Source organism: Filicampus tigris, chromosome 7 (assembly GCF_054856515.1).
Source record: "Filicampus tigris isolate MCC_2025a chromosome 7, RoL_Ftig_1.0, whole genome shotgun sequence".
NCBI lineage: Eukaryota > Metazoa > Chordata > Actinopteri > Syngnathiformes > Syngnathidae > Filicampus > Filicampus tigris.
In genome coordinates this window covers 6222599-6244960 of record NC_141223.1, presented here as the reverse complement: position 1 = coordinate 6244960, position 22362 = coordinate 6222599, and the positions used below count along the sequence as shown (strand labels likewise).

General features: G+C 40.8%; 1 protein-coding gene across 4 annotated transcripts; it reads right to left on the bottom strand.

The window, feature by feature from the left end:
- On the bottom strand, nt 1-21702 carry LOC147144572 (uncharacterized). 4 transcript variants are annotated; one of them, XM_086036189.1, is made up of 27 exons: nt 20464-21701; nt 20206-20317; nt 19283-19475; nt 18937-19050; nt 18529-18633; nt 17103-17206; nt 15418-15541; nt 15177-15287; nt 14962-15057; nt 14741-14832; nt 14269-14377; nt 13475-13578; nt 13142-13286; nt 12041-12141; nt 11574-11772; nt 11355-11449; nt 11088-11148; nt 10551-10649; nt 10346-10407; nt 9499-9652; nt 8974-9053; nt 8131-8215; nt 2359-7709; nt 1787-1915; nt 894-1089; nt 729-792; nt 1-656 (listed from the first exon to the last, which is right to left on the bottom strand). In XM_086036189.1, exons 1-27 carry the CDS (start codon nt 20507-20509, stop codon nt 280-282), a joined length of 8508 nt encoding a protein of 2835 aa, XP_085892315.1. In that variant the 5' UTR covers nt 20510-21701; the 3' UTR covers nt 1-279. The 4 variants fall into 4 exon arrangements, with proteins under 4 accessions (XP_085892315.1, XP_085892316.1, XP_085892317.1 ...); XM_086036190.1 differs by lacking the exon at nt 18529-18633 and having other exon boundaries at nt 20464-21702; XM_086036191.1 differs by lacking the exons at nt 18529-18633; nt 20206-20317; nt 20464-21701 and having other exon boundaries at nt 17103-17165; nt 19283-19430.
- Nucleotides 21703-22362: the final 660 nt, after the last annotated feature.

The following is a 22362-nucleotide window of genomic DNA, read 5'->3' as shown; positions in this document are numbered from 1 at the left end:
TTCATGACAGGGATCATCTTTTGTTTTATTCAAGTATTTATATCACATATAATCTGACCGACCTCGATTAATGGACCTTTGACTTACTGGAGAAAAATGTTTGCCCATCAGGACTGTATTTCAGTATCCCAAATGTAGATTACCATGTGCTAAAGAGGTTTGAACTCATTCTTCAATCCCTTTAGGAGAAACTATTTGGTATTCATGGCCTCATCAGACTGCTATTCTACAGGAACAAAGAGTTTGGTATGAGAAAATGTAAACTGTATACGGCATCAACTATTTATTCATGGACGGAGAGAATGTATTCACATTTAGAGGAGGAGTCCATTGTGCATTTTGTCTTTGGGAACGATAAACCGTGATCTCATTGAATTTATTTAAACTCAGCTGATCACAGTACCCAACAGGAGGATTTGCTAGGTATGTTTCTCTCAAGGATGTGGTGATCAATGGGTACACAGGCACGATTGATCTTGCATGACAGAACAGTGGCTCTGGAGTACTCAATGACGGATGCGTGGCTGTGTAGGTAGGCACGTTATTCGTGGTACGAGGTGCTGCGACAGTCGGAGGGTAGGCTGAGAAATAGGTGGTGTTGGTCCTCTGAGGAGGTGGTCTGAAAGCACCAAATATCTCATGTAGGGACTCTGGACCTATGGATATGAAAAATAATACAGTACTTTATATTTATTATTGTGTGGAGTCAATAACAATAATAATATTACCTGCCCCATTCAATGGGTAAAAAGTGCTGCAGAAGCCCGGATCTAAACTTTTCTCTCGTGCCCGCTGAGATACATTTTCACACAGGAAATAGATACAGTTTAGCTTACTCTGGTGTACATTTCAATGATAACTAGACGAAAGGGTTTATTGATTGTCACAGCTACCTCGGGTGTTAAAAACTTCAGGTTCTCTCCCCTGCCTTCCTGGAGCCTTGTTCTCAGTGTTAGCGGCTCCTCTTCTGACTCCGCCTTAAGGCGGTCAAGAAATTGCCTCCTTTGAGCCTTCAGCCTACCATGTTCAGCTTCCCGTTCTTCTTCAAGTGCGAGGCAAAGTGCTCTTATGGCATCTTCACGGTCCTGCCTGAACCCAAGCACAGGCACACACACACCAGCCCTGTATTTTAATTTTATCAGTAAATATGCTTTATGTAAACAACCGAGCTACCGGTAGCTCACCAGGCCATTTCGAGTACTTTGTCAAAGAGTCAAAAACACAATAGCACACGTTTGCTCTCTCAAACTCAAACATTTATTTGACAAATGGTTGAGGGAGCAGGCCGAACCACTCCACGACTCGGCCCACCGGTTGCTGGTGTTATGGATCAATTGACCAGATTAACTAGGCCCTGAAGCTGTTGACAGTGCCGTAAAAAGGTATTTGAGCTACGTTCAGCAACAACAATTTAAATCAATTAATGATTTAACAAGGGAGGACAAATACCATTTCACACAGGGCCAGGTACCTTTGAACAGAACCCCCCTTACCCCAAAAAATAAATCACCATTTATAAATTGCATGTTAGAGTTGCCTTTGTCTGATATTTACATCTTAAACAGGGTGGGAATAACTATGCAAAAAATTCTACATTTGAGCAGGGGTCAAATACCTTTTCATGGCACTGCACAGGAGCCACATACATACATACACAGAGCTGGGCATTTTACAAAAGATTTGCGGCCCGTTTATCGCGCACCGCCTACAGCCAGGGTTGCCTTCCGCTGTCCGTCTATATGCCTTTTTGTCCGGCCGGAAAAAATAGTGAAATTGTGAGTCAAACCTGAGTTGAAATTGCTCCTCATCTCTCTCCATCCAGGCAAATTCTGTTAGTTTCACCTTCTGCTCAAACATTTTGTTCAGCAGGGTCTCCTCATCTCTCTTCTTGACCAAGAGATACTGCCGCAAAGCCCTCAGGAGGTGATAAGAGACAGTATTAATTATATATGAGATAGTATATAGCTTCAACTTTGACATAAACTTAGAGGACAGTCTCATTCGCAAAGTCTGACTTTTACATAGTTTTACTTTAAAAACTTGTTTGACAGCCCATTTCAGGAATCCAAAATAATGTGCGTACTTTGCAAAGCCAAATTCAAATACCATTAGTTGTACGTCTTTAGTGTATCGTTCAACAGTTGTATTGTACAGGAAAAGAATCATATTCAAGGATCTCAGTGTTATTAAAAGTGAAAACAATTTGCAAGAAACTTGAAGTTGAAGCACATGATTTGCCTTGGCGGGCCACATAAAATGAGGTTGTGGGCCGGATCTGGCCCCGAGGCCTTGAGTTTAACACCTGCGCTTTACGTGGAAAAATAATACAAGTTAAATAAATAAATATAATTATCCTACCTCAGCCTTTCCTTGTATTCAGTCTTCAGTTTCCTCTCCTCCTCTTCTCCCCACAGGTCTATTTGTCTGAGGCGCATTCTCTTCTGCTTCTCATCCTTCAATTTGTCAATCAACTCATCTGTTTCTCTCTTCAGCTCATCCTGGAGGCGGCCGATTCTATTCTCCTTTTTAATCTTCAACTGTTCTACTTCCTCATCTTCCTCTCGCTTCAATTCCTCTTGACGGTAATGCATTCTCTTCGCCTTCTCCCTTTTGAACTGCTCAACCACCTTGTGTTCTGCTTTCCTCAAAATTTCCTGGCTTTGACCTGTTCTCTTTTCCTTCTCCCTATGAACCTTATCTTCCGCTTCTCTCCTAAGGTCCTTCTGGAGATGACGGATACTCTTGTCTTTTTCCTTTCTTAATTGTTCCCCCTGAGCCGTTTCTTCTCTTGTTCGCTCTTCCTTTTGAAGCTGTGCTCTCTTCTCCTTTTCTCTCTTGAAGCACTCTGCTGTCACTTTTTCCTCTTTTCCCAGGTCATCTAGGTACAGATTCCTTCTTTTCCACCCAATCCTCTTAAATTGCTCCTCCTCTTCATGCTTGTTCTGTTCCTCCTGCTGGAGCCATGTACTTCTCTCATTTTCCCACTTCAATCGCTCATCCTCTTCTTCTTTCTGCATCTCCTCATGGAGGAGCTTCATTCGCTTCTCCTTGTCCCTCTTTAATCTTTCTGCCTCCTCCTCTTCCTCAAGCTTCAGTTCTTCCTGGAGGAGAGACATTCTTTGCTCCTTTGCTCTCTTTAAAAGGTCTGCCTCAATTTCTTCGTCTCTTCTTAGCTTCTCCTCATACTTGCGCATTCTTAAGTCCCTTTCTCTTTGTAATTGCTCCACTTCCTCTTCTTCCTCCCTCTTCAGTTCTTCATTGAAAAGACAAATTCTTCTTTGCTTTTGTCTTTTTAAAAAATCCAACTTTTCCTCTCCTTCGTCATCTTCTCTACTGAGCTCCTGCTGGATATGTTTTTCATTTTCCCACATTGAGCCTTCTGCCTTCTCCTCCCTGCTCCTTGGACATGTTTGATCTTTTATTCTGGAATGTTCTCTCCAGTTTTCCTCGTCTCCTGAGGAGCACCAGATCTCTTCCTCATCCCCTAGGTCATCTTCACGGAGCATTGTTTGTTTCTCAATTTCTCTTACAAACAGCCCTTTTACTTCCCTTTTTGTGCTATGCTCCTCCTGGCAAATCCATGATTTTGTCGTCTCGCTCTCCAAATGTTGTGCCTGATCCTCTTCTCCCCTCAACTCCTCACTGAGTGACATTGTCATCCCCATCTTAAAGCACCCTATTGCCTCATTGTCATTTCTCAGTGCATCTTGACGGAGCATTGTTTGTGTCTCAAGTTCCCTCATAAACAGCCCTTTCCCTTCTTCCTTTGTGTCGTGTTCCTTCCTGCAGGGCCACGATTTCGCCTTGTCTCTCTTAAATTGCTCTGCCTTATCCTCGTTTCCCTTCAGCTTCTCCTCGCGGAGCAGCATCCTCATCTCCATCTTCAAAAACTCAACTTGCTCATCTTCATTTCTTAGTTCCTCTCTTCCTCTCCCCTCAGTTTCCCTCACAAACAGCCCTTTCACTTCTCCCTTTGTGCTGTGCCCCTTCCTGCGCGGCCATGATTTTGCCTTCTCTCTCGTGAATTGCTCTGCCTTATCCTCTTTTCTCTTCAGCTCCTCCTGGTGCAGCGGCATTCTCATCTCCTGCTTCAAGAACCCTTCTTTCTCATCTTCATTTCTTAGTTCCTCTCCTCCTCTCCTCTCACTTTCTCTCATAAACAGCTCTTTCGCTTCTTTCTTTATGCTGTGCTCCTTCATGCGGGGCCATGATTTCGCTTTCTCTCTCTTAAATTGCTCTGCCTTATCCTCTTTTCCCTTGAGCTTCTCCTGGCGGAGCAGCATTCTCATCTCCATCTTCAAAAACTCAAGTTGCTCATCTTCATTTCTTAGTTCTTCTCCTCTCCTCTCAGTTTCCCTCACAAACAGCCCGTTCGCTTCTTCCTTTGTGCTGTGCCCCTTCCTGCGAGGCCATGATTTTGCCTTCTCTCTCTTAAATTGCTCTGCCTTATCGTCTTTTCTCTTCAGCTCCTCCTGGCGGAGGGGCATTGTCATCTCCTGCTTCAAGAACCCTACTTTCTCATCTTCATTTCTTAGTTCCTCTCCTCCTCTCCTCTCACTTTCCCACATAAATAGCCCTTTCACATCTTTCTTTGTACTGTGCTCCTTCCTTCGAGGCCATGATTTTGCCTTCTGTTTCTTAAATTGCTCTGCCTCATCCTCTTTTCTCGTCAGCTTCTCCATGTGTAGCTGCATCTGCCTCTTTAACCGCTCATCTTCACTTCTCGTTTCATCTTCATGGAAAATTGTTTGTGTCTCCAGTTCCCTCAAAAATAGCCCTTTTGCTTCTTCCCTTGTGCTCTGCTCCTTCCTGCAAGGCCATGATTTTGTCCTCTCTCTCTTCAATTTGTCAAACTCATCCTCTTCTCTCTTCATCTCCTGGCGGAGCGGCATTCTCATCTCCTGCTTCACGAACCCTACTTTCTCATCCTCACACATTGTTTTTTCTTTCATTTCCCTTGTAAATTGCACTTCCGCTTCTTCCTCTGTGCTAGACTCCTGGCTTAGCCATAATTGTGTCATCTCTCTCTCCTCTCCGTGGAGCATTGTTTTTGCCCCCATTACCCTTATAAATTGTCCTTCCACTTCTTCCTCTGTGCTAGACTCCTGGCTTAGCCATAAATGTGTCATCTCTCTCTCCTCTGCATGGAGCATTGTTTTGGCCCCCATTACCCTTGGAAACTGCCCTTCCGCTTCTTCCTCTGTGCTAGACTCCTGGCTTAGCCACGACTGTGTCATCGCTCTCCCCTTTCCATGGAGCATTGTTTTTGCACCCATTACCCTTGTAAACTGCCCTTCTGCTTCTTCCTCTGTGCTAGACTCCTGGTTTACCCATGATTGTGTCATCTCTTTCTCGTTTTCTGCCACATCCTCATCTCTCCTCATCTCCTCTCGGATGAATAACATTCTCATCTTGTCCTTATTTAAGCACTCTACCTCGTCATCCTCACTTCTCAGTTCAACTTGACGGAGCATTGATTGTGTCTCCATTTCCCTCATAAAGAGCCCTTTTGCTTCTTTCTTTTCGCTGTGCTCCTTCCTGCGAGGCCATGACTTTGTCTTCTCTCGCTTGATTTTCTCTGTCTCATCCTCTTCGCTCCTTGGCTCCTGCTGGCCGAATGACATTCTCCTCTCCTTCTTCAAGAACACTAGCTCCTTGCGCTCACCTCTCGGTTCCTCTTCATGAAGGACCTTTTTTTTCTTCGTTTCCCTTGTAAACTGCCCTGCCGCTTCTTCTCCTGTGCTACACTCTTTCTGGCGAAGCCTTAATTTTACCTTCTCACTCTTCAATCTCTCTGCCTCATCCTCTTTTCTTAGCTCTTCCTGGCAAAGCGACATTCTCATGTTCTCCTTTTTCAGGCACCCTACCCGCTCATCATCACTTCTCAGTTCGTCTTCATAGAGCATTGTTTGTGTCTCACTTTTCCTCATAAACAGCCCTTTCGCTCCTTTCTTTGTGCTGGGCTCCTTTCTGCGAGGCCATGATTTCGCCTTCTCTCTATGAAAGTGCTTTGCCTTATCCTGTTTGTTCATCAGCTCCTCCAGTTGGAGCTGCCTCTGCCCCTTTGACCTCTCTGCCTCATTTCCCTCACTGCTAAACTGAAGAGTTTTTGTCACTGCATTTTGCCTCTTCAATTGATCACTTTCCTCTTCCTGCAGTCCCTTCAGGAGGTGATGTGTTCTGTTGACCTCTTCCCTCCTTAATTTCTCCAACTCATTCACTTCTTTTCTTCTCAGTTCTTCTTGGAAGACACACATTCTTGTCTGTCTTTCCCTCTGTAACTGGTCCACTTCTTTTTCTTCTTCTCTTCTAAGCACCTCCTTGTGAAGACGCATTCTTGTCATTTGTTCTCTCTTAAAAGATTCCACCTCATCCTCTTCCTCTCTCCTCAGCCCCTCCTGATAAAGCCTGATTCTCATCTCTTTGTCCCTCCTTAGCCAAGCTACCTCCACCTCCTCTTCTCTGTGAAGTTGGTCCATTAAGAGAGAGTTCCTCAAATCATTTTCCCTCATTAACTGCTCATTCTCCTCTTCTTCTCTCCTCAGTTCCTCTTGGTGCAGGCGCGTCCTTTTCTCTCTCGCCAATTGCTCTTCTACCTCTTCATGTCTTTTGAGTTCCTCTTGTTGACGTAAATGTGAAATCATCGCCCTTTCCCTTTTCATTTGGTCAGACTTGTCTTCCTCCCTGCGAAGCTCCTCTTCAAGAAGACGTTTGCTAGTTTCAATGCATTTTTTCAACCTTTCCTCCTCCTCCTCCTTTTCTCTCAACTGTTGTTCCTGGCTTACATAAAATCTAACATCCTTCTCCCTCTTCAAAACCTCTGCCGCCTCCTCTTCCTCTCTCTGGAGCTCCTCCAGGTGACGCTGCATTCTCATCTCCTTCTCCTGTTTCAATTGTTTTTCCTTCTCTTCTTCCTCTCTTCTCAGCTCTTCGAGGCAGCCACGAATTCTTTTCTCAGTCGCCTTCTTCAATTGTGCTATCTCCTCCTGTTCCTCTTTCATCAGCTCCTCCTTTAATTGGCACATTCTTATCTCTTTTTCCCTCTTCATCAGCTCTGCTTCCCTCTCTTCCTCTTTCCTGAGCACTTCCAGGCAGAATTGCATTCTCATCTGCTTTTCCTTCATTAACTGCTCTGCCTCCCTTTGAGCTTTATTCAGCTCCTCCAGGAGGAAACATTTTGTCATGTCCATTTCCTTCTTTAACCATTCCTCCTCGTCCTCCTCCCCTTTCTTCAGTTCTTCCCGTCGGGCATTAAGTCTCATTTCCTTCGCACGCTTCAATTGCTCAACTTCTTCCTCTTCCTCTCTCCTCAGCTCTACCTTTTGTCGACAGACTCTTGTCTCTTTCTCCCTCTTCAACCGCGCAACCTCCTCCTTTTCTTGTTTTATCAGTTCCTCCTTTTGTTGACAAATCAGTAGCTCCTGATCATGCCTCAACTGCTCTACCTTCTCTTCCTCCTGGCAGGTATGCATTTTTATCTCCTTTTTCCATTTTACCTGCGTTGCTTCTTCCTCCTTGTTTCTCATCAGCTTCTCCTGGCAGAAGTGTGTACTTAACTTTTTTTCACTCTTTAATCGATCGAAATCTGTAGGGAGTTTCTCCTTGTGGTGGTGTGTTCTTGTATACATCTCAATTTCTAATAGCTCCATCTCATCCACTTCGTTCTTTCTCAGCGCTTCCTGGCGAAGCCGTGTGAAGGACGTCCAGTCCTCAACACAGAAAAGCCCCAGGCATGAGAATCAGAGGTCACAACCTTGACCAAAATCAGGACATCAGTGGCGAGAATAATAAAAACTCTGCATCAATACAGAGGTTTCATTTTGTGCATCATGATAATAATGTTGATGAAATCAGGTCTTCAATTAATGGCATTAATTAGTTTTGCTTATACTGTATTTCTTGATTTGTACTTCATATTCTCCTGCATACATATTCCTTTCTGTGTCTGTCTCAAACTGCCTCTTTAAGAGATCCTTGACTGTAGTCATTGATCTCAGAGGTAAAAAAATGTTACTGTACTATAATGCTACTCTTTCTGTGGCTAATAGTATACGCCCTATACTGTATATTGAAGACTATTAGCAGAGTTTTAGAATCTATTACCATTTTTTTTTTTTTACAGCAACTCACTTCTGTTCTTTTGATAGGCGCCACTTTTTCCTTGTCCTGTTCAACAGCAGAACCCAGAATGGGATCACGCCTTGGTTCATCTTGGCTAAAAAAAAGGAGGAGCAGAAACATTATGAATCCAATTTATTATTTAATTCAAACAGGAAATATTGGACTATTGCTTTTTTTAATAGGTTGTACACAAACAGCTGGGTTTCTAGTGCTTGAAATTACACCTGCGGTTATGTTTTTTTCTGAGATGTCGATTTCAGAAAATTTGTATGTAAGAAAGCCATTCAGATGTTTGGATGGCTGTGATTGTCATCCAATGTTTCACACATATGATGTATACTACAGTAATTATAAATCATTCTTGCAACCTTGAGGAAATGAACAAATATTTCAGTTCTTGAGCTTGAATTTTGGTACTCTGGTCTGGGTGTAGACAAAAATAAATTAGATTAGGTTGTACGTGGCTGACTTAGCCCTCACTTTATAATGGGGTTTAGATTTCCAATAAGTAAGTAAAGTAGCAGGCGGACATACTGTAGACATTTGATTTATATATTGTTTATTAATTTCCCTGGCTATTAGACTTTGCTGACTAGTTCTGTGTGCCGTTCACAGTTGCACTGCACCAAACCCCATTTGCAAGTTAATTAAGACTCACTTATTCTAGTGGTCTGGGCCACTTGTTTAAAGCACAACAAAGATGAGATTGTTCACAGTGAACCAAATGAACAGAGTAATTGTACTTTTTTTTTACCAAACCTGTGTAATGTTCAAATACAATCTGATTTGATTTGATTGGAATCTTAAACACAATTTTCCATGACCAACATCTAAATGTAAAATCCAACTAACCTCTTGGTATCCTGATCCATCTCTGTCTGACTGTCAGTGCAGGAAACAGAATCATCTGAGTCAGGAAAGCCTCCTAACAGCTTTTGGGCAGGAAAAAAGTAAATTCACAATCAGGATTCTACTGCAGTCAATCACATACACATGATGTACAGTCATGCGCTGAAAAGTTGTTGTCGACGTGTCGAAACGTAATCGTGACAGCCCTCCTTGGGGGTTTGGGGGTGATGGCCAGGACCAACCTGAAAATACACCGGCCGTTCGGGAAAATTCACATATCTTCCCGAAATTCACGATGGCCACCCCGCCCAGATATCATGCAAAAACACAAATTTAAAACACATAATACTTTTCAAATACAGAATCTCCTGGACAATTTTATTTAGTGTCTTATTCGATGAACCCCTTCTCTGATTGGCTGACAAGTTTCAGTTTACAATATCCTCCAAATAGATGATGGCAATATCACAAGATAATAAGAAATAATAAGACAGTGAAACACGTTCATATGTTCAAACTTCCACTCACCGCAGTTGGTTTGGGAAACTCTTTTGTCCTCACTTCTTTGTGTTTGGCTTGTGAGTGCCCATCAGTGTGACTGCACTGGATGTGCTCACACTCCTGAGCTGCCACGTCACTGTAGGCATCTTCAACAGAAGATTCGTTCCCCGACTCGTCTTGGCTGCGGTGAGGAATGGGAAAGAGAGTTGATTCAACAGATGTTGATTAAGTAAAAAAAATCTCAGAAATTGTATTTTATTTTTCTCATTTAATTTGATCTACGATGATAGCAGTTTCCATGTCATTTTTTTTCTGAGGAGAGTGATTGGATTGCAACTGGACTGTTCTGGTTGTCTTAGAAGATGATCTGCCTCTCATCTGAGCAGGCTTCATCGGTTCATTCACATAGGCTAGATAGGACAGCTGTAGCCAGAGTGTTGGTGTGGAAATTCAATCCGTGTTTGTTTCTTTTGGAACTAGATGCACTTTTTACAAATGACCAGTAGGTGTAACCACAAAGTTGGAGGGCGTCCCTCAGGTGCTCTTTCACTGTTGGCTGGTGTGAACATTATCAGCTGTATTGCAGGGTTCTGATAATGCCCAGTTTGTGTTCCAGTGGGTGGTGTGAATCAAAAACTAAATTTTGGTCAGTGTGTGGGTGTTTTCTATGAAAGCCAACACGGAAGCCCCTGTTGTCTACGGTGTGGACATCCCAGTCAAAAAAGGCAAGTTATTGTATTTAAAATGAACTGAAACCGGCTCGGATTAGAGGCAAAATCTGTTTTTAGACGACCAAAACAGTCCTGCAATGATCGATTAACTGCATTTTAGGATGATAATAGTTGTTTTCATGAATTAATTTAGAAGAACAAACCTCTTACTACTAGTCTCTGTCTCAAAAACGGAACCACTGTTATCCAAAATCCTTTCTGAAATCTTAAAAACACAACAGGAACAAAACAATTAGCAAGTTGTGATGAATCTCAAAAGCAAGACCCTGTGAGATTATGTGCTGCCAGACACGTTACTACATAGACGGCCTGTCAAGATAGAGATGGCAGCCACTGGTTAGAGTCTACCTCCTGCTGTGGTGATTCAGGGCTCTGGTCCTCAGACTGGGCATCAAGCTCAGCTATCTCCTCTACTAGATCTCCATCCCTGATGGCCACTGCTGAGTGCTAAGGCACAAGTATAAACACAGACAAACACATAAATGACATCTAAACACACCCTCTAAATAAATAAATAAAACAAATAAGGATAAAATTTAAAAAAAAACAGTACCTAAATAGCCACTGCATAAACTTATTTTCAAAGTTTTCACTATATCAAATTGCATTGAATCGAGTTAACATAGCCAATTATGTGCTGCTATCTTCTTTTCAGATACATTTTTGTCTTCTTCAATATCAAAGCCAGGCAGAGTCATAGATAGTTTCTTGCCGCCTAGTGCCCATCTCACACAAGAATATAGCTCAAATTACCTTACTAAGTTTGTTCAGTATGTTTTTAGAACTGGTAGTTCTCCTGATTAAGGGTCATTAAATCCATTATCTGCAAAACTCATTCTTACAGTAGTACAGTACGTCTTCATGTTGTCAATGACAACCACTCACTGTAGGTGTTTTACTTGGCTCATCTTCTGCTTTGGCTCCTGAGTGCCTAGCAGCCTCATTGCTGCAGGAGGGAGGGAGAAAATAAGATAATTCAACAACAGATTATTTTAGTAACAGAAAAGCATTCAAATGACAAACTCCAAAAGAGGAATTAACTCATTAGGAAAGATTTGGAAAATCAACTCATTTTTACTTGAGTTGGACCATTGGAAACAGCTCTGTTCTAATCATAGTCTCAGTTTCCTGAACAGCAGAAGAATTACAAACCTCTTGGAAGCCCCGGTCTTCTCATTATCCTCCCTGTCTTTATCTTGCATAATGTGCTTACTGTCATGGCACACACAAGCATTGCAGTCCACAAACTTTAGGAAGGAAAAAAAAAAAAAAAGCATGAAAATTGTTCTATAAAAAAGTCAAGCTACGGTTCAAGTCAATGAAACAAGATCTCAGTAAAAATTTGAGAATGCATTGACATAAGGCAAATACCAGTTGGTGATTTCGTGATTCAGTACAAATGCCTGAAGAATGGGTCTTGTCTGCAGTGGTTTTGGCAGGCCTTCCTTCCATCTTGTACAGTTCAGCTCCTGAGTTTGAAACAGCATTGCACTGGATGTGTTCATGCACCTGATCCACTGGACAGCTTTGGACGGCCTCACAAAAGAACTCGTTCCCTGATTCATCTTGGCTGCACAGAGGAGTTTAAATAACAAAACAGAAAAAAAAAACTAACCCTCAGGAAGCATGTTGTTGGTTTACTTGGAAGGAGATTTGAGGTTTGTACAATTGCATTAAGTGCCCCTCAATCCATTGCATTGGGCACAATTCCATTAAGAAGAAGGAATTTACATGTGCACTATTTTAAAATTGTAGTATGGAATGAGCCTTTGACCTTTAGGACCATTAAAGACATTTTAGTCACGGTTTTCTCCAAAGAGAAAAAAAAAGGAACATACCTCTTTGTTGCCTCTGTCTCCTCCTCCTCCTCCTCCTCCTTCCCTTTGACATCCATTGCCACAAAACTGTCAGAGCTGAAGTCCAATAAGTCCCCAGATAGCTGTAGAGCATGAAAAAAAATGCCAAAAACAAAATGTCTATTTACAATAAAATTGAACCCCCAAGAGAGGTCACGCAATAACACAAAGTGTGGTGCCATTGAAAACCGTATGGACAGAGCCACTGTACATTGGGTGCATAGTGTAAACAGACTAAACAGACTATTGTACATACATTGTACACTGTATTGGCAATAGTACTTTAGATAATTTTGGTAGTGGATGTCACATGTCATGTTCATGTAATGGTTTTGGGGAAACTATTTTTCTCACCATTCTACATGATCTTGGTACTGTCTACCATAATATAGAACATTTAAATCAACCTGACATTTAGAAAAATATTTGGAATCACAAAATACAGCTTTCACTAACTTTTGCAAGGGTATAAAAAATTTTGTTCTTGGCTGTTTTTGCTAGTAATATCAAATGCATTGAACCAATTAATGATTCAATGTACCTACTGTATCAGTGCAAAATGTATTTCTTTACAAACCCTTTACTTTTTCTCTGACAATCTGGCATTAGGTTATTCAAGACATCCCAACACTATTAATGTTGAAATTTCATTGTCATCATCAGCAAAGATTTGCAGTATGATGAATATATTTTTTCCCCACAAATTGCCCATCACACTCAAGAAGTCACTGTTCAAGAAAATCTGAAATATATAAAGGCATATAAAGCTTCAAATTTGCTTCATGAACCAGTTGTATTTTCTGAATCCTCCAGATGGCACTGTTGGTTTAAATAAAGAGGAAGTCGGTGTACTTTCAGCCCAATGTTGAACGGAGTAACAGGAGAAAGCAAATTTGAAGCTTAATTTCCCCATCACTGAAAAAGGGATTTTCATTGTATGAATTTAAGGAGATATGACTCTGTAACTTTAAAGTAACAGAACTGCTATTATGATCAATATGAATACCACACATTAGTTTAGTCTACAAAACTGAATATTATACTTTCCTCAACTTTACTGTACTTTAACCATCAGCCACTGACTGTTTTAATTGAGTCTTCTTCCTCCTCTTCACATTTGGCTTTTGAACCCTCAATCTCATCAATGCCTTGGATGTGTCCATACTCCTGAGCTACTGGTTTACTCTGGACCTGTTTGCATGAGGGCTCATGTCTTGCTTCATCTTGGCTGCAGGCAGAAGTTAAGTTGAGTAGGGAAATGCAAAACGTTTCAGGGAGGATATTGTATATGTGAGTTTTATCTGGACACTTTATACCGTAACTCCAATCTGGAGTATTTCTTTCTTTTTAAATATAGCCACACATGCGACCAGTCACCATTTTCCAAAATTACAATAAGAACATCAAAAAACAAACCTCTTGGAATTGTCTGTCTCATCATCCTCTCCATCTTTTACATTCATCCCCGGATGAATATCAGGGGAAACTGAATTGTCAGAGTCCAAAAACTCTCCCGGAATCTTTAAGACACAAAAAAGGAACAACAAATTGGGATTGAGGCCACAGAAGACCCCCTTTCTGCTAGACAAGTACTTCAATGAAAAAAAACTAATTGTAATTGATCTGAGTGTAGATTTTCTTTGGTGAATTTAGCAAAACTGAAACGGGCTTCAATTCAACCTGAGTGCATCGCTTAAGGATTAGGGTCAATCTTGAATTGTCCTCCTGCAGGTCTCCAGTATCTTTTCCCCAACATGTCAACCTTGGTCTCACATAGCTGTAGATGAGGCCAGATTTTGAAGACGATTGTTGACTGTATCTCAAAAGGTCTCCATTATGTACCGCAAAATACAATTCTATTTGTAGGATGCTATTATTCAGGTTATATGGCCTTGCCTCAAAGTGGTCTCTGACAAGCGTCCTCAGTTCACATTTTGGAAAGGCTTTCTGTGTATTCTTTAGACAGTGGCAAAGCATCTTATCAGTATTAGATTGTCAGAGGGGTTGGGGTGACCATCGGGAATGTCAGGAAAATATTTTCATTTCCCCCAACGGCCGGTGTATTTCCGGGCCAGACCTGGCCATCAGCAGCTGGTACTTGGTGTAAAAAGTCTGAGAACCAGTTAACTTTACCTAAAGTCATGAAATTTGAATTATACATTTCCACTTATAAGTATGACACTGCGACCCCATTCTCAGCAGCCACTGACTTTTGATTTATTGATTAGCTCCTCATCTTTCTTATTCTTTTTTTCATCAGTGCACTGATCCCGATACACCTGAGGTGTGAGGATGTCTTTACCAGGAGAGTCTTCTTGTCTGAAATAGAAGAGAGGGTTCCACATGGATTATCAAGCAAATAAAAGAAAACATTACAAATATTGCGAACTTCACAACAGGTATTCAACTTGTTAATTTCTAGCTTTAAATGAGATCTCAGTTGGGAGTCAATCTTTTTCAAGTCTGGTACGGAAGCGTAGGATGTTTGAGAAAGAGGTTTTTCAGTAAACAAAATATGGTTTTATAAAAAAAAAGACAAAAAAAAAAAGGCTTACTTTGCCATTAGCCTACTTGCCAAAATTAAAATGTAGGTATTGTCTGGACTCAGTTCTTCAGTATGAACTGACAGTATGAATATGAGCCACTTTCTATAAACAGCATCGAAACAGCTACGGTACATACCTCTTTACTTCCTCAGTCTCCTCATGTTCTTTGCCATCTATCGGTAGCCGACAGTCAGAGCCTTCAGAACTGTCCAAAGACTCTCCCGTGAGCTTTAAAGATATGAAAAAAAAAGAAGAGTTTTTTCAAATGTACTAAGTTTGATGTCATTTGAGATACAGACAGAATGTGTGCTGCCATAACCAAACACACAAAGCCAAATCAGATTGGACATACAGTACCTGTTGCTCCGATGAGTCAGTACTGTGGTCTGCAGATTTGTCTTTATCCTGCATTTGTGGCTGCTCAATTAGATCTGCATCACTGCTTCTTGAGTCCTACGGTGAGTAGATTTGCACATACCGAAAAAAAAAAGACAAGTGGTGAACTTCTACAAATAACATTTAGCCCAACAACTAAAGTGATACAAATTAATTATGAGCTACTGTGACATTACCCCCTTTTCAAAGATGGAATAGTCTTCATCATCACGGCTTGAAGGTGTAAAAGAAGAACTGTCATACTGTCCACTGCCCAAAACACTCAAGAATCCACTGCAAAAGAAACCCTGAACAAGCAACAATGATCTCTTTGAGTGGATTTGATGCCACTGTAGATTGGAAAATTTGAGTGATGAAATACTGTACAAATCTCACACATTCGATAACATAGGCATCTTGAACAGCTAATGTACTCACTCCGGGTATTTTGATAAGTTGTACTTTTTCATTTGCTCCCGGATCACAAATGTCATCAGCGCACTGAATGTATTCACATTCGTGATCCAATGATCCACTGGAGTCATGTCCTGATTCATTTGGGCTGGAAGAGACACAAATCATTTTAAGTTGATTTAGCAAACAATACAAAATTGATAAAAACTTCAAAAAGGGGCTATCCAAATTGGGGCGGGGGGGTCGAGGGATGCTGTAGTACACCACTTGATCCCGCAGTCAGTGCTAACCTTCATGTTTTGAGATATTTTGTATTAAATAGACTGCTGCTAGAGGTGTGCAAAATAGACAAATTTATATCCCGATACAGGTAATTTTATATTTTTCCGTAATTTTACATGAAATTAATGGAGGTTTTCTGGAATGTTTTCTCCGTTTATGTATAAAATGCATTCTATTTAGCATATTACCAAAGAGAGTTAAAAAAGTTATTTGTCTCTCCTGTCCTTTATTTGTATCTTATCTTCTTTAATTGAATTGTTTGAAATAATATAGTGTCGCCTCGTGGGAGCCTCCATGCTGTGTTTGGTCCATCTGCAGGGATGTCATCCTGTGGACTCTCCGGATCCAGCGAAGCTGGGGAGCTCCGCACATTGTGAGTTTACCCCGGTTTACCAGAGTCAGGGTGTGTGTAGTGTTTGTGAATGTCAGGGTGGGTGTTTGTATGAGTGTTTATGTGTTTACATGTTGCATGTGTAATGTATGAAAAGTGCTATGATTAAAACGTGATTTGATTTGACATCTACGTTGCAAAAGCGGTGATTTAGGGACAAGTTGGAAACTTTTGACATAAAGTATGTGCTTCCAAGTCACAAATGTTTTGCGCAGGTCAAATCTCACCTGCTCTACCTGTGAAAAGACTGCAGCTGGAAGGGAGGTGCGATGAGACTTTGCCCCCCAAAAAATAAAAATAAAACAGCCAGGCCATGCAGTTTGACAGCTCACTTCATATTAAATTGTGGAACATTTAAAATGTGAAATGATTAAAGATTGTGTTTGCATACATGTTTTGGAAAAAAGAGAACTTATTCACATTATCTGTCAGAAAAAAAGGCATACTTCTAATATTTTTATGTAACCTGAAGCAAGTACATGCTGTGACTATGTCCTCCTCCTCCTGTCAGGGCGTTTCGGCATGCATGGCGGTGTCAGCCCGCGTTTTACATGTGGAGGGGTTAGTCCTCATTCTGCATGCGCAGCAACTCCACGACACTTGTGATGACTTACATGCTTGTGTGAAAAGGCTGATTCATCATGTCTCAGTAGACACACGCCCATTGGATTATTGCTTGGTGCATGGCCACACCTTTCATGACAGAGTCCTACTGTACGTAATACGTTATAGTTGTCATATACCGTTTTATATTGCTATTGTTGTGTCTATTTTTGTGCTTTCCATGGCTGGCATATGGACATTTTCATTGGTCCAAAGATGGGTTAGGATTGAGCTCCATCAACGCTTTCTCGCAACAATTTGGTTCACAAAAGTGACACACACACGCGATGAAGATGAATCCAAGTAATTCTGTTAATATTAGAGCTAACATTGTAAAATCGTTAGGATTTTTTTTTTATTTATGACAAATGATTTTTATTGTCTGTTTATGAGATTAATGACATCCCCAACAAAATGAAAAGACAAAACAAACCCCTTGGCAGCATCACTCTCCTCATCCACGCCATCTTTTTCATCCGTCTCAAGCTGACTGTCACTGGAAATAGAATTGTCGGTGATCGGAAATTCACCAGACAGCTTAAAGATGAGAAAAAAATAATAATAACGAAACAAGTATTTCAATTCAACTTAATGACAAGATGAAGAGGATATATGCATTGAGTGGGCAATAAGATATGGAGTAATTCCCCCCCAAAATTGGAAATAGATGGTTCGAGCATGAACTGGGTGCAAACTAGTGAGGCCCATGAAGATTCACTTCCATGCCAGCTTCGTGTTGAATGTATAGGGCTGAGCTAAGGCAGTGTTTATTGAGCCAAGCACCCATTTTACATTACAAAAATCTTTTGACCAAATTTCACCATAAGGCACCTTTGAGACATCCAAATTTCACCTCAAAAAGTGGAGATTTTCTATTGAACGCAACCACACTTTTGTTTATTATGTAACTCCAAGCATATCATGCAAACAGCAAAATCTGATTGCCAATAGGATGGACATTTTTTGCAAATGTTAGCATTTTGTGAGCACACGATAGACGCTTCCCTTAGCAATATGATTCAGTTAGCAATCATACTGCGGACTGTTTAAAAAATACATTTGGAATTTGCCAAAAGTTTTTAAATCAATTTATATTTCATTATGACAGATGTTAAATGTGACAACTATGTTGAATTTGACAAGATCTGTCTACACGCAATGTGATGAAAATGACAAAACATTAAGAGTAAATATTTATTCTCAAACTATCCAGCCTCCATTGAAGACAAACACAATGCACAGCAACTTCAAATTCTGAAAATAGATTATACGCGATCAAAAAGACTTGTTTTATCAAAAGCTTGCTGTGGAAAATAAAACCACGAAAAAAATTTGTATCATTTAAAACCGTATACACACTGTAGTCTGTAGGAAGCAGAACAGTGTGTGGAAGTCCAACTCTTTCAGCCCGTAGGATGCATAGCAAGCTTGATGGGCAGTCTAAGTCTAATTAACTAGACATTGAGGGGGTCAAGTGTGCCAAGTTTGAGTGGGCCTGCATAGAACATATTCTTGAAAAAAATAGGCTTGGGTTGACTTCCCCTTTAAGGGGGAACGTTTCGGGTATTGCATTGTTTAAACTGTTTATTACTGTTTAAAGTTGTGAATAGATGTTGTGTTGATTTATTTTTCGTGCTCGGATGCTAGTCCTCAAATAAGGGACAATATGAGTAATTTTACAGCTTAAACCCTCTGTAGGCATGCACGTAAATGAGCTTTATTATTCATATGTACAATGTAGTACAACAAAATTCACTGCATATATATTGTTAGAATTTAAAATTACATATTTTTAGCACCCTGAGAAATCCCTGGAGTGCCATATGAACATTGGATAGAGCCAAGTTCATGTACTGTACCTGTTGAAGTGGTGATTCACTACTCTGGTCCCCAAAATGGTCCTTATTAAGCATTTTGGACTTTCCTATCTCTGCTTGATCGCCACTAACAGTGTCTCCAGAGTCCTATGATGAACATGTGGTCACACATGCACATACACGTTCACTGAACTCCCACGCGCAGACAACTAAAGCAATTTAACTTCAACACACATATTGTACATAAGAATACCACTCAGATATCAGGTAGCTACTCTCATATTCCTACATATTTCTAGGCAAGACATAATCAGATGGACTATTATTGGTGGTGTATAGTAAGAGATCAAATCAAGGAGGGATGCGAACAGTATATAATGTGCAGTAAATTGTCCTTTCTACCTCATCTAAAATCTTAGATGTGACGGTTGTACGCTCGTGTTAGTGTACCTCCTTCTCTGAGATGATCCCATCGTCTTCGTCATCATAGCTGAGCAGTGTCAGAGATGCCGTTTCATCGCACTTGCTGCTTATCAAACTCAAGAATCCACTGAAGAAAAGTCCCTGAAAAAGCAAGAACCAAAAGTGTAAAGTGCCGATCTCTGTAACAAATAATAAAACAGCAGGGCATTAAACTGATTTAATATATTGGAAATCGCCACTTGATGGTCTCACACTATAGTATATTATCCATCCATTTTGCACTTCTTGTGTTAAATCATTGTACACTTTTTCTCATTAGTCAGCTCACCCTCAAGGGTGGGCTGGCTGGGGTATTGATCTTTAAGACACTCACTGTGTGTGTATTATTAGCCTCTTCGTTCTCCTTCTTGTCCAGTGGGCTTACTGAGTCTCCAACGGCAGCCGTGCGCTGGATTCGCTCACGTTCCTGAGCCACCATTTTACGGTACTGCACTTTGCAGGGGTGCTCATTAGTCGACGTCTGCAAATAGTGGTTGTGAAAGATCGGGTTCCCGCTCTCATCTTGGCTGTCGGGATAAAGTCAGTTATCGTCAAAAGCAGGACACAGTGTGAAAAGGCTTTAATTGGCACATTCAATAACTGAAATAAATCAGATTCCAAATAATCTAATCAAAAAAGTCCACTTCCCACTCAGGCACAAGCATGAGCACAAATGTGTCATATAATTAGGGAGCCCCCACCATTCGCAGAAGATAGGTCCGGAGCCCAACAACAAATGGAAAAAATCCAGAATTGATGTCCCTCTATACAAAGCACTATACAACGCTACTCAACCCACTTCAGCATACAGTAGTTCCTGGGCACTGAATGCCACGAGATGGTGCTCAAACACTACTCTGATCCTCGAGGGCCCCTATTCTGCATGTTTTAGATGTCTCCCTCCTCCAACAGGCCTGATTCAAATAATCAGCTCACCAGCAAGCGGTACAGAAGCCTGAAAACGACCCTGACGCACATATAATATAGAGTCTATATTATAGACAACTATTCAGACCATGTACATGTCACAATGTATATATGTCACACTGGCACTGACTTGAAACCGAATCAAGCAAGTCAACCGCTTCATCGTCAGTAGCTTTTGTTTGAATGGCTGGGTTTATTTAATGAACTATATGTAATGTACAATGTACAATTTTGCCCGAGTCACTTAAGGTATTGTGCTCAATTGGAAATATGTGTCAAACTACAGAGAAGTAAAAATGTAGGCCTCTGTGTATCACGCCTGTGACTTACCTCTCAGCCCATCCTGGGGGCAGACGGGCAAATATAGCTTCCCTTGCAAGACACAAAAGTTCTGGCTCATTCTCTGGGTCAATGCCTATGTCCCGTGCGTATACCTTGATTTCTGATAGAAAATAACAATAATTAATATTAATCTTTGAGAAGTTATTGGATTCACAACAACTAGCCCCAAACCGACACAGGTCTTATGTCAATATATGTATCACGTATAGGCATGTCGGATGTTTATACACTACGTAGCTAGCCTACCTTCTTCAGAGCGATCTGATTGCTCCTGAGTCTCCGAGCTACTCATAGCTACTGATGATAGCTAACAAAAATGCTATATCCTATAATCCTATATTATGATTAATAAATAAATAAATAAATAAATAAATAAATAGGGGGGAAGTGGTTATTTTAGCAGACAAGACATGAACACCAGAGTTGAGAAGCTGGCTATCCCTCGGCAGTTTTGGAGAACAACTGATGACAAAAGCATTTCGTCACGCATGTCGTCACACACGTGACAAGTGAGGGATGGCTTCATGGCAAATGTGTGTTTCATTCAAACCTTTTGGGGGAAATCCTGCTGACATAATAATAGCAGCGCAGCATCGTGAAGGACGTCCACCAAGCAACTGTTTTACTTGTTGTCCTGCATTGAGCGAGTTTTTAGAATGTCACATACACAACTTATTGCATGTTACATTTTAAAATCGTCTCGCGCGTCACAAATTTGCTATTTTTATTGCGCTGCATTTTGGGGGAGAATATTCACTTTTACTTGTGTACAAAAAAATTAATTAAAAAAAAATAGCCAGCCACGTTGAAGCATGACGTCACCCTCGGAAGGGCTTTGGAACGTTTCGTTAAGCCGTGTTGCGTTATAATGGACGTCTGCACCACTTTGGAGGCTATATGGTTGTCTTTGTTTACAACTCAAGACTTACTCTGTAGCGGTGTTCCCTCTTACCTTTGTATTATGTCATCCATTTTTAAGTATGGTAAGACGTTACTGTAGTGAATTGGTTTCAAACACGTGGCTCGGGGGCCATTTGCGGATGTTTAGCGGACCCTAATTGACATCTAAGATTAAAGAGATACTTTACTACTTTAATAATTTTGCCATTTTCAGCAGTAATAAGTTAATATTTTGTCTATGATGAATATGATGACTTGATTCATTTTCATTTACAGTTAACACATTTAAAAACTATTTTTTCTACTTGTTGTTGACTGACAAGGACATCAGATGTGTTGAGGGCTCACGTAACAACCAGTCACAGCTCAAGTTGTGAATGTGAGGTGGGGTTTGTGGAATGTAGGAGGAAGATGGAGTATCTGGGAAAAAAAAAAACACATGCAGAAAATGCAAATTGCAAACAATAAGGCCAAACCCCAGATGGAGGTCCGCTGTACCTCCATGTTACAATAGTGTAAACAAAGAAATGTTATAGGTTGTTTCTTGTAGCTGAATTTGCCTTAAAATGTGTCTTACTTTGTTAATATTATTTATTATTTATTCTATATTGTTTCAAAGTATAATTGTAGGACAGTTCATTTGACCATTCTATTTCATATTTGTGTCTAATTGACTGAAAATGACATCAGATGTGTTGATGTTTCTCATGCTCAAGTATTCATTTGGTGTGCAACTTTTTACTTTTATTTGGATCATGTTATTGGAAACAGGAGACTACTCTTAAGTACAATTTTTTGGGGCAATGTTTTGGCCTATGTACTTAGGGGAGCTTCTAGAGTTCCAGATATACAACAATTGCATATGTGGTGGAAAGTTCTGTGGGCACTAGAGGGTACTATAGCACCATAAACTTTGTTTACTCTTCCTGTGAAGCCACGGACAGCTTGAGGACTGCGATTGACAGGCGACCCATCCAGGTTGCCGTCTGCTTTTTTTGTAAAAAGTGTTACCCAGTCATCTTCTCCCGAACATGTTCATGAATAGTATAAATAGTCAGTACTGACTCCTCATTCACCTACAGATGACGCAGCATCAGGAGAAACTGGGGGTTCAGTAAGTGAGGAAGATCGAACCCACAACCACTGAGTTGGGAGACAATCACTCGACCAATGAACCATGCCTCCCCTCTTGTGGTGTGGGGGCAGATTTTTGTTTGAGCTCACTGACATGAGTCATATATCCTG

Excerpts from the sequence above, each read along its gene's own strand:
- LOC147144572 (XM_086036189.1), bottom strand. The coding sequence starts at position 20,509 with ATGAGTAGCTCGGAGACTCAGGAGCAATCAGATCGCTCTGAAGAAG. Across the intron at positions 9,653-10,345 it reads ACAGAGACTAGTAGTAAGAG|CCAAGACGAGTCGGGGAACG; the intron begins GTTTGTTCTTCT and ends TCCTCACCGCAG. Across the intron at positions 1,090-1,786 it reads GAGGAGCAATTTCAACTCAG|GCAGGACCGTGAAGATGCCA; the intron begins GTTTGACTCACA and ends GCTTGGGTTCAG.